Source organism: Gorilla gorilla, chromosome 20 (genome assembly GCF_029281585.2).
Source record: "Gorilla gorilla gorilla isolate KB3781 chromosome 20, NHGRI_mGorGor1-v2.1_pri, whole genome shotgun sequence".
NCBI lineage: Eukaryota > Metazoa > Chordata > Mammalia > Primates > Hominidae > Gorilla > Gorilla gorilla.
In genome coordinates this window covers 62194346-62211257 of record NC_073244.2, presented here as the reverse complement: position 1 = coordinate 62211257, position 16912 = coordinate 62194346, and the positions used below count along the sequence as shown (strand labels likewise).

The window sequence follows — 16912 nt, the reverse complement described above, 5'->3', positions numbered from 1 at the left end:
TTCTGGGCACATAGTAGGTGCTCAGTTAACACTGACCAAGGGAATGCAGGCTGATCTCTCAGACATCGTATTCAGAATTACATTACGGCCCCCAAAACCTCCATCCTTCTCATTCCTTTCCAATTTCCCCCTGGGGGAACACCTAGTCCCTGAGCTCCATGGTGCATGGCGACCTGGCTTGGCACCCTCTGCTTTGGGTAGGCATGTGATGCCAACCTGGCTCATCTGGTCCCTACTAACTGGCTCTGGGATGGTCACATGACTCCAGCTGGGCCAATGAGCATGAAACCTGGGAATCTGGCTGGAGCTCTATGATAAGAGAGACCAGGCTGGCCAAGGTGGTTAGGGGCAAGACTCCATCTGCTGGTGGCCCTTGTGTGGAAAGCCTCTGTTGGTGATCATCACGGAGGAAAGCCAAGCGGGAGACGCAGAACACTGCATACTGACGTCACTGTTTGGACCCTTGTGCAGTAAAGGGTTAACTCAGCAGGCCTGGGTTGTCCAAACCCCGCACATTCCTAAGAAAAGTCTGGCCCTTGATGGGCTCCTGGGAGGTTACCTCTAAGTCCTTAGAATGTCCCATCTGATAAGAGTGTCTTGGTTTACCTGGGGCCTTGGGCCACCCTGGATAGTCTATGCTAACGATGGGATCTGTGGTGGGGGCCCTGGGCCACATGGCATCAGTTTGACTCTGGAGGGGCTGGAGACTGAGTAACTGAGGTCACCACGTGTGTGACCCTGTCCATGCCTGTGTGACCAGACCCAGGAAAAACGCTGGACATCAAGGCTCAGGTGAGCTTCCCTAGTTGGCAATACTCCATGCATATCATCATACTTCATTGCTGGGAAAAGCTAAGTGTTGTCCACACAACTTCACTGGGAGAGAGCAGCTGTAGGCTCATGCTTGGTCTCTCCGAGACACTTAGGTACTTTTTTTTTTTAACCTTTGCACTTTTCTTTTCTTTCTTCTTCTTCTTCTTTTTTTTTTTTTTTTTTTTTTTTTTGAGACAGAGTTTTGCTCTATTGCCCAGGCTACGTGTAGTGGCACAATCTTGGCTCACTGCAACCTCTACCTCCTAGGTTTAAGTGAGTCTCCTGCCTCAGCCTCCCAAGTAGCTGGGACTACAGGCACCCGCCACCACGCCCGGCTAATTTTTGTATCTTTAGTAGAGACAGGATTTCACCATATTGGCCATGCTGGTCTCAAAATCCTGACCTTAAGTGATCCGCCCGCCCCGGCCTCTCAAACTGCTGGGATTACAGGTGTGAGCCACCGCACCCGGCACCTTTGCTGTTTTCAATCTGTATCTTTGTATTGTGATGAACTGTAGCTGTGAGTACAGCAGCTTTTCTACGTTCTGTGAGTCCTTCCAGCAAATCCTTGAACAGAAGTCTTGGGGACCCCTGGATCCAGGTGCAGCCCACATTGTCTTGAATCTTTGATCCATGTTGGTTCGAGTTAGATTTTTCTTGTTGCTTGCTAACTAAAGAATCCCAGCTAGCAAAGCCTGGGCCGACTGGCCCCACTTTAGTGATGCAGAAAACTGAGGCCCACATGGAGGAAGTCACTTGTCAAGCAGACCAAGCCCCGAGGCCCTATCCTCTCCCTGCTGGGGCCACCTCCCCAGGCTGCCCTCACCTTGGTAAACAGCCGCCACCACTGCCAGTGTCTCAGCTTGAGGTAGGCCGCGCAGTTCCGCTGCATCACCCTCAGGGCACTCTGCTGCTGCTGGCGCTTCTGGAAGGCCCTGGGTGGGGAAACGGGTGAGGGGCAGAGTGGGAGCCTCCAGGCGCCATCCCCTTAGCAAGAGAGCCAAGCTCCTTTCTTATTTATTTTCTTTGTTTGTTTGTTTGTTTTTCTGAGACAGGGTCTTGCTCTGTTGCCTAGGCTGGAGTGCAATGGCATGATCTGGGCTCACTGCAACCTCCACCTCCCAGGTTCAAGCAATTCTCCTGCCTCACCTCCCAAGTAGCTAGGATTACAGGTGCGTGCCACAACACTCAGCTAATTTTTGTATTTTTAGTAGAGATGGGGTTTTGCCATGTTGGCCGGGCTGCTCTCCAACTCCCCACCTCAAGTGATCTACTCACCTCGGCCTCCCAAAGTGCTGGGATTACAGGCGTGGGCCACCATGCCTGACCAAGCCAAGCTCCTTTCACTTAGTCAGCCATCATAAAATGCCTACTGTGTGCAGGCACTCATTACTTTGAGATCTCACTGTGTTCTGGCCGTTCGCCCCCCACCCCTGACTCTCTCTGCCCAGTCCCAAAGCCCCAGCCGCAGTTCAGGCCCCACCCTCCCTTGCCTGGACCCTCTGCCTGGCCTCCTTCTCCAGCCTCTCCTATCAGCCCATCCCACCACGCCTCCAGAGAGTCTTTCTACACCCAGAGCTGACCCACCCCTCCCCTGCTCACAGCCCTCCATGGCTCCCTAGCTCCTCTGGACAAGGCCCCACTCAGCCTGGTGTTTGGGCCATCCTTTCCTGCCACTCTATTCTTTCAGCTTTCTTTTTTTTTTTGATACAGAGTCTCACTCTGCCACCCAGGCTGGAGTGCAGTGACATGATCTTGGCTAACTGCAGTCTCTGCTTCCCGAGTTCAAGCCATTCTCCTGCCTCGGCCTCCTGAGTAGCTGGGATTACGGCTAATTTTTGTATTTTTAGTAGAGATGGGGTTTCACCATGTTGGCCAGGCTTGTCTCGAACTCCTGACCTCAAGTGATCTGCCCGCCTTGGCCTCCCAAAGTGCTGGGATTACTGGTGTGAGCCACCGCGCCCGGCCTCTCTGAGCCACTTCTAAGGAGGAAGGAGACTCTCCCGCAAACTCCCTGTATTCCTGAAGCGTGCCAGGATCTTGCATTGTTGGGCCTTTGCACAAGCTCACTCCTGCCCTGAGCACCTTTCCCATTTTCCTTCATCCACCTGCTTGTCCGGTGTGGCCTGGGGGAGTCATTGCCTGCAGGAGGGCCTCCTTGCTACACCTCTATGGCCCCCATCAAAGCAGGTCTCACCCGGGACTGGGACTCTGTGCCCATGGAAGTCTCACCTCCAGACTGGAGCCCCTCGAGGGACTGGCCAGGGAGAGCAGACGGCTTGACCTGGGTTGCCCCGGGCTTTCTCTGTTTTAGCACTGGAAGTCCTGCACCCTGGGAAACCCAGGCCCAGGCCCACTAGGACAGCTGGTCACCCTGTGGCTAAGTCCAGCCTCTGTGTTGCCAGTCTTACTCTGAACAGGGCCTGCCCACAGGGCCCCTCAGGGACTGCAGAACCAAGAAGCCTGGACACCCGGCGGCTCCATCCACCTGCTCCTCAGCCCTGCACCCGTCCTGGAGGCCCTGACACCTGGAGCCATCTCGTCAATCCCTCCCTGACCCAGCCTCGGCCAACAGGACCCTGGGAGACAGCGTGGCTGCCCACCTGCGAGCCAGGTATCCCCGGGCAGCTGCCTGGAAGGAGACGATGATGTCGGTGACCTTCAGGTCTCGCTCCTCTTCCAGCTGGGCCAGGACCCCAGCCCGGAAGAAGATCTTGCTCTGTCCCACGCGGTAGAGGTTAGGGTCCAGTTCCAGCGCCTGGATCTGTGAGGGGTGGGAGAGGGGTGATGACGGAGAAGGGGGTGATGGGAGAGTGGGGGTGGTGAGGAGGGGGAGTAATGGGAGAGGGGGTGGCAAGGAGGGGGAGTGATAGGGAAGGGGTGGTGATTGGGGAGGGGGGTGATGGGGGAGGGAGGTGATGGGGAGAAGTGATGGGGAGGGGTGATGAGGAGGGTGATAGGGGAGGGGGTGATGTGAAGAGTGATAGGGGAGGGGAGTTATAGGAAGGGGGTGATGGGGGAGGGGGACGATGGAGGAGGGGGGTTGGTGAGGAGGGGCAGTGATAGGGAAGGGGTGGTGATTGGGGAGAGGGGGTGATGGGGGAGGGGGTGATGTGGAGGAGGGTGACAGGGGAAAAGAGTTATAGGGAGGGGGCGATGGGGGAGGGGTGATGGGGAGGGGGTGATGGGGTGACGGGGAGGGGGGTGATAGGGGATGATGAGGAAGCGGGGGTGGGGGTGGTGATAGGGAGAGGTAATGAGGAAGGTCAATGAAGGGGAGATCCCAGCCCCACTCCCCGACCACCTGGGCCCCTGCACACAAACGCATGCACACACACACACATGCACACACACGCATGCACACATATGCATGCACACACACGCATGCACGCACACACATGCATGCACACACACACACACACGCACTCCAGGCTCAGCCCCACTCACCATCTTTTCACAGGCCTGCTTCCCATCCATGAAGCCCTTGGGGATGGCATTGGGTGTCAGGATCTCGTATCTGCAATGAGCCGGGAGGGGTGGGGAGGAGAGAGTTACAGCAAACGCTCACCTAGTGCCTGCTGCGGGCCGGGCACTGGGCTCAGAGTGACACACAGCAGGAACAACAGTGACAATAACAAGGACAGTCACAAAACTCACATCTAAGCATTCACGCCACCACCAAGGACAGCAACATCGACAATGATCGACTGTTTCAGTTTTTTGTTTTGTTTGTTTTTTGAGACAGAGTCTTGCTCTGTCGCCCAGGCTGGAGTGCAGTGGCGAGATCTTGCCTCACTGCGACCTCCGCCTCCCAGGTTCAAGCGATTCTCTTGCCTCAGCCTACCAGGTAGCTGGGATTCAGGCATGTGCCACCATGCCCAGCTAATTTTTGTATTTTTAGTAGAGATGGGGTTTCACCATGATGGCCAGGCTGTCTTGAACTCCTGACCTGAAGTGATCCACCCACCTCAGCCTCCCAAAGTGCTGGGGTTACAGGCATGAGCCACAGTGCCCAGCCAGTATTGGCCAGCATTTTGGATGTATTGGCTTTAGTAAAATATCTTGTTAAAATTAATTTCATTTTTTTCACTTGTAAAAGTGTAGCTATTAGAAAATGTTCAGTTGTGTACAAGGCTTCCCATTCTACTTCTAAGGGACGGTGCTGCTCTACACAGCTTGTGTAAAGCATCATTTTTGTTATATTTGCTGTATTACTTGCTCATTAGGCCTTGGTATTTTCTATTCTGTCCTATTCTACTTCTTTATTTACTTATTTATTTTTTTGAGACAGAGTTTTGCTCTTGTTGCCCAGGCTGGAGTGCAATGGCGCAATCTCGGCTCACTGCAACCTCCGCCTTGCAGGTTCAAGTGATTCTCCTGCCTCAGCCTCCCGAGTAGCTGGGATTACAGGCATGTGCCACCACACCCGGCTAATTTTGTATTTTTAGTAGAGATGGGGTTTCTCCACGTTGGTCAGGCTGGTCTGGAACTTCCAACCTCAGGTATCTGTCCGCCTCGGCCTCCCAAAGTGCTGGGATTACAGGCGTGAGCCACCGCGCCCCGCCTTCTACTTCATTTTTAAAGACGTGCAGATTTGTAACACCATGCAGTGATTTCACGTTCATAGTTTGGGGCCCACTGCCCTAAACAGCAGCAGCAACGTACCCCAGATCCCCATAGACTCTGTGTGCTTTCTCTCAGGAGTGCATCAAGTGGGCTATTGTTCTCCCATACACAGACGAGTAAACTGAGGCTCAGCAAAGTGAGTAATCTGCCTCAACTTCCCCAGCTCAGAAGGAACAAGAGTGGGTGGAGACCTGAATGCAGGTGTGTCGGCTTCCAGACCCGGGTCCCACCCAGCCCCTCCTCCGGGCCTGGGCCCTCGCTCTAGCTCACCGCTGCCGGAACTCCTGGAAGAGGATGCGGTTGGGGAAGCCCTGGCGACAGATGCGGATGCCCTCCAGGACCCCGTTGCAGCGAAGCTGGTCCAGCACCAACCGCGGCTCCAGCTTCCCGGCCTGGGGAGAGCGGACGGACACGCGGGGGTCAGCGGCGGCCACACGGGGGCGCCAAACGGCCAAGCTTGGAAATTTCCTGTTTCCACATGCAATTTACTGAGCACCTACTAGGTGCCTAGGAACGGTTCTAGGCCCTGGGAAGACAGCAATGCTCAAACCAGGGGGAAATGCCTGCCCTGGCGAACTGAGAATTCAGTAGGAGAAACTAGAAATACCCTAGGTGAAGCAGTCACTAATAAAGAAGAAATACTAAGTGCTAAGGAGAAAAGATCTGCAGGGAGGGAGGTGGGTAGCGCTGAATTTGCACGCAGGAGAGTCGCCAAAAGGTATCCTGGGAAGATGATGTCTGTCCAAAGCTGGTAAATCATGTTTTTTTTTGTTTTTTTTTTTTTGTTTGTTCGTTTGTTTTTTTTTTTTTGTTTTTTTTTTGAGACAGAGTCTTGCTCTGTTGCCCAGGCTGGAGTGCAATGGCGTGATCTCAGCTCACTGCAACCTCCGCCTCCCAGGTTCAAGAGCTTCTCCTGCCTCAGCCTCCTGAGTAGCTGGGATTATAGGTGCACACCACTATGCCCAGCTAATTTTTGTATTTTGAGTAGAGACGGCGTTTCACCATTGCCCAGGCTGGTCTTGAACTCCTGGGCTCAAGCAGTCCTCCCACCTCAGCCTCCCAAAGTGCTGGGATTACAGGCATGAGCCACCGTGCCAGGCCGCCTTTTCTCTTTTCAACAGTAATACACAAATGGCAAAAATCTAAACAGTACAAAAATTCAAATGGCACACGCTGTCGTTAAATATGCCACCAAGAAAGGAAAAAGACTGGCAATTAAACCCCGACAGGCCACTGACTGTAAGCTACATCTCGACTTCAGAGACGCTAGTGGGGAGGAATACATGGCTTAGATTTGATAAAATATGGGATCTCAGGCCGGGCGTGGTGGCTCACGCCTGTAATCCCAGCACTTTGGGAGGCCAAGGCGGGTGGATCGATTGAGCTCGGGAGTTTGAGAGCAGCCTGGGCAACATGGCAAACATGTTGTTTTCCATTCCCATTGACCCTTCTCTGTAGGGCCCATTCTCTGATTTTCTCAACATGAAAATCAGTGGCCAGTGAGGTTGGCCATGGTCTTGTCACACCCATGCTACAAGCCCAGCCCTGATGGCCTTCTTCTATCCCTTGTACCTCGCGTGCTCCAACCTACCATTGGGCCTTTGTACAAACTGTTCTCTGCCTGGAATACCATGTATCCTTCAGGGCTCAGTCATCACCTCCCCCAGGGAACCTTCCCTAACTTCACTGACTAGATCAAGCCCTGTGTGATACTCACCACCCCTACAGATTTAACTGGACATTCATTTTGGATGGTTAGATGAATGTCTATGCTCCCCATCAGACTGTGAGCTCCCTGAGAACAGGAGTTGGCTGTGCTTTTCTCTCCAATGCCTCCCCAGTACCTGTTCCCAGCACAGTAGATGCTCAATACATTAAGTCATATGAATGCATGAACTTTCCCAACCGGACCCTGAGCCTAGGAATAGAAGCAATTTGCTCAAAGCCACACAGCCAATTTGAGGGTCCTCGAATCAGATGTGGCTCCAGCCAAGTCCAGAGGCCAAACCTTAACCCACAGCCACAGCCATCCCTTCCTCCCCAGGCTGAGTCACTCACCCTCTTCTCGTGGTTGGGGACAATGCAGCGGACAAAACTGGGGTTGGTGTTGCTGAGTGTGGCCATGAGGCGGCTCAGGGACTCCTTGTAGAGCTGTCCCACTGTCCGGAACATACCCCGACGGGGGCGGCCACCTGGTGGGCCATCGCCCAGGCTGCTCACCTGTTCCAGCCCCACGATGCCCTCCACTGTCAGATGGAGATGCGGAGAGAGAGAAGGAGGTCAGGGGTCAGTTTTAGGGACCTGGGCCAAAGGTCAAGGGTCTTATCATTTATCACAACTGGCACTTTACATATGAAGGACCTCACACAGCCTGTAAGGTAGATATTATCAGCTCCACTGGACAGATGGACATACTGAGGCTCTGAAGAGTGGGAGAATGTGCTTAAGGTCACACAGCTTAGAAACTGAAGATCCAAGATTAGAACTCAGACAGTAGGAGTCCTCTCAAACTCTGGTCTTTGACCCTTCTTCTCTTCAAGGACATGATCTCTGTTTTCCTTATCAATAAATGATGACAATAACAGCAAATGCTTACCTAGCATAGATACTCTGGCAGGCATTGCTCAAAGCAATTTACATCAATGGCTTTATAAGCCTGTAAGAATCATTCCCATTTTATAGATTTGGAAACTGAGGCACAGAGAGAGAAAACAGTGATAACATAACCACTGCAGTTGCATTTTAGCAATCTGAAACATATTGAAAGATGTAATAAATTCTTGCATTATACACAATATTTGAAATAGCGCAAACTGTCTCTATGTTAACCATTTTTCCAGAAGAGCCTGATTTCATAGAGGTTCTATTTTCTTGGCAGGGTGCGGTGGCTCATGCCTGTAATCTCAGGACTTTGGGAGGCCAAGGCGGGTGGATCACCTGAGGTCAGGAGTTCGAGGCCAGCCTGGCCAACATGGTGAAACCCCATCTCTACTAAAAATACAAAAAATTAGCCAGGTGTGGTGGTGCATGCCTGTAATCCCAGCTACTTGGGAGGCTGAGGCAGGAGAATCACTTGAACCTGGGAGGCAGAGGTTGCCATGAGCCAAGATTGTGCCACTACACTCCAGCCTGAGCAACAGAGCTAGACTCTGTCTCAACAAAAAGATTCTATTTTCTCTAGTGCCGCTTGGCGGTGCTGCTTTGGGTAGTGAAAAATATCCATTCCTTCTATTGGCACTGTCTGGAATTCTGTTTTGTTTGTTTGTTTTCTGAGACACAGTCTCACTGTCACCCAGGCTGGAGTACAGTGGAGTGATCACAGCTCACTGCAGCCTCAACCTCCTAGGCTCAATTGATCTTCCTACCTCAGCCTCCCAAGTAGTTTGGACTACAGGCGCACACCACCATGCCCACTAATTTTTAAATTTATTCTGTAGAGACAGGGTCTTCCTGTGTTGCTCAGGCTAATCTCAAACTCTTGGCCTCAAGTGATCCTCTCACCTCGGCTTCCCAAAGCGCTGGGATTATAGGGGTGAGCCAGTGCACCTGGTCCCAAATTCTATGTGTTGAATCATGCCAGGTTCCTCAGGAACCCACAGCTAGGGCACAATCTGATGTCCTGCAAAACTCATCCCATTCAAGCGCCATCAGCCGTCAACTAGATAATCTGTGCTTAGGGCAGGGCCAGGTCATGGCAGGGGCTCAAATATGTTATTTTCTTCCCCAGGTTCAACTGTCTCCCCTACCTCATACTCCCTGTAATTTTCAAAATGATAATTATCATTTATTAAGTCCTAAGCACAGATAAGAACTAAAGTTCTGGAATCTGATGTCCTGGGTTCAAATCCCAGCTCTGCCACTTACTGGCTGTGTGACCTCAGCAAGTTACTTAACTTCTCTGTGCTTTAGTTTCCTCATTTGTGTAATGGGGTAATAGTACTAACACCAGCCTCATGAGGTGTTAGTACTATTACCCCATTATACAAATGAGGTGCTGATAATTCTAAAGGAGTTTCACATGGTGAACGGCACATAGTAAGTGCTCAAGAAACGCGAGCTGGTACTATCACGCTTGTTTGTACTTTTACATGCAGTTTAGTTAGAAGAAGGGGTTCTGCTGCTACAGAGTCTGGAAACTTCCAAGGGAGCCAACAAGGAGGGAGAGGAAGAGTGAGAGACCTCCACAGTAAGAGGAGAGGGGACAGATGTTCAAAACCAGGTCCCCAGCCCAACAGGTCCACCCTCCTCCTCCAGCAAGCCTCACCCATCGATGCACAAAGACACCCACCCCCTGGCGGAGAAATAGCAGAGCTGCACCTCTCTGCAGATCCTGGGGGCGACGGTGGGAAGAAGCCAAGGAAAGAGAACTGCTGGAAGCCCCCATGTTCTGGGGAGTGAGGACAGATGTGTGGGTGGGTGGAGGGGAGATGGCAGAGAGATGGCGGAGAGAGATGCATGAAAAGAGGGGAAGGAGAGGAGGTGGCAGGAAGAAAAAGAGGAGAGGGTTATTAGTCAACAATACAGAGCAAAGCAAGAGGGAAAACCAGAATGTTGGCCATAAACTTCTGAACTCCTGTTCATCTTTGTATCCACACACTGTTGGCCAAAAGGACGAATGTCCTCTGTAAGAATTCAGTGCAGAGAATAAAAAATCTCTCCCTCTAGAGGTTGTGTCTGTTTTAGTAGGTTGCCCTTTTTGCTCTGGCTGCCAGGAAGCTCAAGAATGAACTTGATGCTCCCAGGCCACTTGTCGTTTTTGCCTCTCAGAGGAGAGCTAATCTCATTTCCCTTTTTCCCTGGGCTGTCAGGATGCTGGGCATCCAATTCTGGGCTCAAAGCAGCTCTAGCAGAGATTGGGCAAAAATGGCCCCGATTCCCCACTTTCCCCTGTATCGACACCCTTTGCCTGTGTCTTGCAGCTCCTTGAATCTGGGAAGACCTTGTGACTAGCTTTGTTTAGGAGGATTATGGAGGAAGTGACATTATGGCAGCTCCCCAGCTACTCGGGAGGCTGAGCCAGGAGGTTTTGCAGCTTCCACTTTTTCTTTCGGAACCCTCTGAGAGTCAGGCACACACAGAGTGTGACAAATGAGGGCTCACTGTGGAGAATCATGTGTTTATGAAGACAGCACAAATATTTTAAAAGGGCAGCAGATTTTCAGCCGGGAGATGATTCTCATAGCGTAATCTGGTTCTGTTCCCGAACATCAAACCCTGCTTTCCAATCTCCTTGTGTAAATACTATATGAGACATAAAAATAAAATCTATCTTTCTAGCATGAGCTCATAAGATCAAGACCTTCCATGCTATTTTGCTCTGTGAGTGTGTTTTGGGAACCACTCACCTTGCTCATTTTGTTTTCTTTTTTTTCTTTTGAGACAGAGTTTCACTCTTGTTGCCCAGGCTGGAGTGCAATGGCACGATCTCGGCTCACCACAACCTCCGCCTCCCGGGTTCAAGCGATTCCCCTGCCTCAGCCCCCTGAGTAGCTGGGATTACAGGCATGCGCCACCACGCCCAGCTAATTTTGTATTTTTAGTAGAGATGAGGTTTCTCCATGTTAGTCAGGCTGGTCTCAAACTCCCGACCTCAGGTGATCCGTCCACCTTGGCCTCCCAAAGTGCTGGGATTACAGGCGTGAGCCACCGTGCCTGGCTGCTCATTTTGTTTTCTTGCCAAATTGCATGGACTGGTATTTCTACAGCTACCTTTTCATGTCAATAAAAGATTAAGGCAAACTGACAAATGCCAGAAACTTGGAACCTGGAAAAAACAGGATGCCAGTTCTGCCAGCTTTCTAAAACCATTTCTCAAACCTCCTCTAAGGAAGGGTGGGCAGGGGCAGTGGCAGAAAAGGCTTGGAAAAGGTCAGAGTCCTACCACAGGGCATTTGGCATCTCTGCCTATGACCCCTAGAAGTGTCAATCCAAAAAGACAGTCACAATTGTGGGGGCCTTTTTGGGGGCAGGAAAGCCCTCCAAAACTGTATCTCAGTCTGTTTTTTCTTTCTCCTTCCCTGGGGGCGTGAAGGGAACTTTGTAAGAAAACAAAGAAAGCAACGCCTAAAAGTTGACTGACCTGCAAAATATCATCATTCTGTGTTCTCTTGTTGTTATAAATTATTTCTCAGTAGAATTTTTTTTTTTTTTGAGACAGAGTCTCACACTGTCACCCAGGCTGGATTGCTGTGACACAATCTTGGCTCACTGCAACCTCCACCTCCCAGATTCAAGCGATTCTCCTGCCTCAGCCTCCCTAGTAGCTGAGACTACAGGCATGCACCAGGACACCTGGCTAATTGTTGTACTTTTAGTAGAGACAGGGTTTCACCATGTTGGCCAGGCTGGTCTTGAACTCCTGACCTCAAGTGATCTGCCCACCTTGGCCTCCCAAAAGTGCTGGGATTACAGGTGTGAGCCACCATGCCCGGCCAAATCTCCTAATTGTTTAGGGAACACAGGCCATCTAAAAATAATAAGTTTACTTCTTCCTTTTCGATATTCATACTTTTTCTGGTCTGATTGCATGGGCTAGTATTGCTAAAAAACCGATGTTTAACAGTAGTGTTAGTGGGTATCTTTGTCACGTTTCTGATTAAGGGGGAGTGTTTTATCCTTGAGAAGGATGCTGGCTTATCAATCAAATCAATCAGTCAATCAATTAATCTATGGATCCATCCATCACTGATTTGAAATACTATTTGTGACACTGGCTATTCTGGGTCTGAGCAGAAAACTCAGGTTCAGACCTCCGCCTCTGAAACAAAGGTGCTCACACTGTGGATTTGGAGAATGGCCACACAGACCCCTAGAGCCGGGGTGGGGGAAGCGGGTCCTCACCATCTTTCCAGATCTCTGCCGTCAGCCGGTCTGTGCTCTGGTGGAGCAAGGCTGCAACGTTGTCATTCAGAGGGTCCATGTTTTTCATCAGCCACTCGTTGGCCTTGTAGTCGACCTGAATGAAGTCAGGTAGAGGAGGGCGATGACTTGCAGGCTCAGACATTCTCTGGATTTCCTAAGGAGCCTTCCAGAAGCTCTGAGACTCCGAGGTCTGGAGCTCACCATGGACAAGCAAGCACTGGTGCCACCTTGTGTCCATATTCTGAACTGCACCCCACCAGCATGGCCCTCTCTCTCTCTCCTTCCCCTCTATGCCCCCTGCCACCTCTGTGACCTCCACCACCACCACTTTCTTCCTATTCATTCCGCTCCAGCCACCCTGGCCTCCGCACTGTTCCTCAAACATGCGAGCTTACTCCCACCTCGGGGTTTTACCCCTGCGGTTCCTGCCACCTGGGGTTCTGTCTCTGTGGGTTTCACACCACTGGCTCCTTCTGGGTACTCAGGGCTTTGCTGTGGGGCTCCATAGAGTCACGATCTTGGCCACTACAATTCTCTGCATATGTGCCCCCCACCAGACATCGGTCCCCCGAGGGCAGGGCCCAGGTCTGACTCACGGCCTAGCAGAGGGCTGGGTACAGGGGGAGTTCTGGAGTATGTCTGGGGAAGAAACTGAGGGCTAGACACAGAACACATGGAATCTCCTGCCTCCCAGCCATTGTCTATGCTGTTCCCTCTGCCTGGAGAGCCCTTCCCACCCTTCACCCATCCTCTGGGGCTGCCTGGTCCACATCATCAAAACCAGGGATCAGCAAACTATGGCTCACAGGCAAAATCCAGCCTGCCACCTCTTTTTGCAAATACTTTTATTGGAATAGGGCCGGGTGCGGTGGCTCACACCTGTAATCCCAGCACTTTGGGAGGCCTATGCGGGTGGATCAACTGAGGTCAGGAGTTCGAGAGCAGCCTGGCCAACATGGTGAAACCCTGTCTCTACTAAATATACAAAAATTAGCCAGGCATGGTGGCAGGTGCCTGTAATCCCAGCTACTGGGGAGGCTGAAGCAGAAGAATTGCTTGAACCTAGGAGGCGGAGGTTGCAGTGAGCCGAGATCATGCCACTGCACTCCAGCCTGGGTAACAGAGGGAGACTCTGTCTCAAATAAAAAAAACCTTCATTTATGTCTTCATAGTCAAACTCATGGGGGCCCTTCTGGGGGCAGGAGAGCCCTCGAAACTGTTTCTCAGTCTGTTTTTCCTCTCTTTTTCCCTGGGGGCTTGAAGATACTTATGTATTATCTGTGGCTCTTTTTGTGTGACCACAGCAGAATTGTGTAGCTGTGACAGAGATTGTCTGGCCCACAAAGCTGAAACTATTTACTATCAGACCCTTTACAGAAAATGTTTGCCGGCCCTTGACTGAAATTTGAGATTGAACATATTCTCTTCTGTGAAGCTTTCCCAGGTACTTCTCTTCTGGGCTCTGACACTACCCTCAGCTGCCTCCACTGAAACACCTATTAACCTTATATCCTGATGGTCTGTATTTGCCTCCCTCCCAGATAGGGATCTTTGTGAGCACAGAAACCACGTTTGATCTGTGTATCCAGCTTTGCTCGGCCCCGAGCTGGGCACACAAATGGCACCCCGCACATATCTGCTGAATAAGTGGATAAAATGCACATAGATCGCCTCCTGATGAACTCCTACCCATCCCTCAAAACCCACTGCAAATATCACCTCTTTGAGGAAGTTTTTGGTGATCCCATCGGACAGAATCCTTGCTCCTCCCTGGGCTCTCCTAGCCCCTGCTCTGTTTGTCTGGACCCCAGGAGGACCCTGTTTTCCCTCTGCACCCTCCCCCCATCTGTAGCCAGTGGAGACCCCTTGATCCCCACTCCCACATGCCCCAAGGCCGGCCCCAGCCCCTACCTTGCCCGCATAGTGGAGAACACTGAAGTCGGCCTGATCCCGCAGGTGCCTCGGCCGCTGGAACTTGGGGTGGCCGCCCTGCTCCTGGGCTACCTTCTCCACAAACGACTTGTCTGTGGCCTTCGGGAACCAGCACTCCTCATCCAGCAGGGCCAGGAGTCCAGGGGGGTTGGCCTGGCCATTGACAGCAGGGGGAGAGTAAGTCAGATCCCCAAATATTGGACACTCAGGTGGCTGCTGATTTTTAGCTCTTATAAGTCACACCTGGACATAAAAACAAACGTGAGATGCCAGGCACGGTGGCTCACGCCTGTAATCCCAGCACTTTGGGAGGCCGAGGCAGATGGATCACAAGGTCAGGAGATCGAGACCATCCTGGCTAACACAGTGAAACCCCCGACTCTACTAAAAACACAAAAAATTAGCCGGGCGTGGTGGCGGGCGCCTGTAGTCCCAGCTACTCGGGGGGCTGAGGCAGGAGAATGGCGTGAACCCAGGGGGCGAAGCTTGCAGTAAGCAGAGATCGCGCCGCTGCACTCCAGCCTGGGCGATAGAGCGAGACTCCGTCTCAAGAAAAAAACAAAACAAAACAAAACAAACAAACAAAAAACAAACGTGAGAACAACAGTTACAGTGAGAGCTCTGATTAACCGATTGATTTGAGCTGGGCCCTGTGGCAGGCACATTCTGGGCCCTAATCACCTATGGTCACAAAAGATCGAGGAAGCAGGTGCTGTCACCTTCCCCACAGAACCCATGGGGCATCCTGAGGCCCAGCAGAGGAGGAGCTAGACCCTGGTCACGCAGATGCTGGGAGAGACGGATCTGAACCGTGAGTGTGGGCTGGGAGGGGCCTGGGGCTCACCGGCCGCTCGATGAGGTCGATGCAGGGCTGCAGGTCGAGGCCAAAGTCGAGGAAGGTCCAGGGGATGCCCTCACGCTGGTACTCCTCCTGCTCCAGCACGAACATGGTGTGGTTGAAGAGCTGCTGCAGCTTCTCGTTGGTGTAGTTGATGCAGAGCTGCTCGAAGGAGTTCAGCTGCAGGGACGCAGGACATGTGAGCTGGGAGGATGGAGAGGGACAGAGACCCAGAGACAGGGGACAGAGACCCAGAGACAGGGGACAGAGATGCAGAGACAGGGGACAGAGACCCAGAGACAGGGGACAGAGACCCAGAGACAGGGGACAGAGACGCAGAGAGAGGGGACAGAGACCCAGAGAGAGGGGGACAGAGACCCAGAGAGAGGGGGACAGAGACCCAGAGAGAGGGGACAGAGACCCAGAGACAGGGGACAGAGATGCAGAGAGAGGGGACAGAGACCCAGAGAGAGGGGGACAGAGACCCAGAGACAGGGGACAGAGACCCAGAGAGAGGGGGACAGAGACCCAGAGACAGGGGACAGAGACCCAGAGACAGGGGACAGAGACCCAGAGACAGGGGACAGAGATGCAGAGAGAGGGGACAGAGACCCAGAGAGAGGGGGACAGAGACCCAGAGACAGGGGGACAGAGACCCAGAGACAGGGGACAGAGACCCAGAGACAGACAGGCCGGGACCCAGAGACGGGACAGAGATGCAGAGAGACAGGACAGAGACCCAGAGAGAGAAGGGGACAGAGACCCAGAGACAGGGGACAGAGATGCAGAGAGAGAGGACAGAGACCCAGAGAGAGAGGGGGACAGAGACCGAGAGAGAGGGGGACAGAGACCCAGAGACAGGGGACAGAGACCCAGAGAGAGAAGGGGACAGAGACCCAGAGACAGGGGGCAGAGACCCAGAGAGAGGGGGACAGAGACCAGAGAGAGGGGGGAACAGAGACTCAGAGAGAGAGAGGGGGACAGAGACCAGGGAGAAGGGGAGAGACCCAGGGCTTCAGAAAGGACCAGGACCGGAGCGAGGAAGTCGGCATCCCCCTCCCAGCACGAGGGTGGACCTGGAAGATCTCAAAGCCCGCGATGTCCAGGATGCCCAGGAAGGAGGCGCCTTGGCGGGGGCTGCGGTCCAAGGCCCGGTTGAGGCGCAGAACCAGCCAGCGGAAGAGGCGCTCGTAGGTGGCCTTGGCCAGGGCCTCCAGCGCGAAGTCAGCCTGTGGGGCAGGGCTCATGGTAAGGGCGCAGCCTGCACATCAGCAGACTGAAAGACGTCGGGGGTGAACCGGGGAAGGGCCCCCAGCTCGTCCCCCTTAAGGTCGCCTCCCAGCTCCTTGAGTATAAATACCATCAAGAACAATGCCATGAACAACAGGCAGACATTCCTGAAGTCCTACTGTGCACCAGGTACTACGTGACGGGCTCGGATGTGTTAGCCCTTGAATCCTTCCCTCACCCCCTCAACGCAGTTTCTACCGCACAGCGGTTAAGAGCGTGGACTCTGGAGCCGGACAACTTGGGTTTGAATCCTAGCTCTGCCACTTAGGGGCTGTGTGACCTCAGGCATGTGAATAAACCTCTCTGTGCCTCAGTTTTCTCCTCTGTAAAATGGGAACTAACAACAGTACCCCAGCTGAGATTGAACCCGGGTCATTGTGGCTCCCAGACTCCTCATCTCCCCCACGGGGTCTACTTCATCCAGGTACCTCACTGCCCAGCCTGGGGCCAGCAGAGGCCTCTGCCCAAAAGCTGGATTCTGAAACCCTCCATGGCCTGTGGTCGCTCCACTCCACCCTCCCTGCTCATGGTGTGAGCTCCCACGATTGCCAA

The 16912-nt window shown here is 52.7% G+C and overlaps 1 protein-coding gene across 7 annotated transcripts in view; it reads right to left on the bottom strand.

Moving 5' to 3' along the window:
* Positions 1 to 16912, bottom strand: part of MYH14 (myosin heavy chain 14) — a 105902-nt gene that overhangs the window by 45034 nt on the left and 43956 nt on the right. For 4 of the 7 annotated variants that reach the window (XM_055370169.1, XM_055370170.1, XM_031004337.3 and 1 more), the window contains 9 exons: positions 16147 to 16299; positions 15077 to 15250; positions 14212 to 14385; positions 12280 to 12394; positions 7498 to 7685; positions 5710 to 5831; positions 4261 to 4330; positions 3417 to 3577; positions 1640 to 1748 (listed from right to left, as the gene is read on the bottom strand). In XM_055370169.1, the coding sequence (XP_055226144.1) occupies positions 1640 to 1748; positions 3417 to 3577; positions 4261 to 4330; positions 5710 to 5831; positions 7498 to 7685; positions 12280 to 12394; positions 14212 to 14385; positions 15077 to 15250; positions 16147 to 16299 (1266 nt within the window). Of the gene's footprint in view, positions 1 to 1639; positions 1749 to 3416; positions 3578 to 4260; positions 4331 to 5709; positions 5832 to 7497; positions 7686 to 9727; positions 9827 to 12279; positions 12395 to 14211; positions 14386 to 15076; positions 15251 to 16146; positions 16300 to 16912 lie in introns of all 7 variants that reach the window. The other 3 variants (XM_055370168.1, XM_031004335.3, XM_031004336.3) reach the window with 1 other exon arrangement.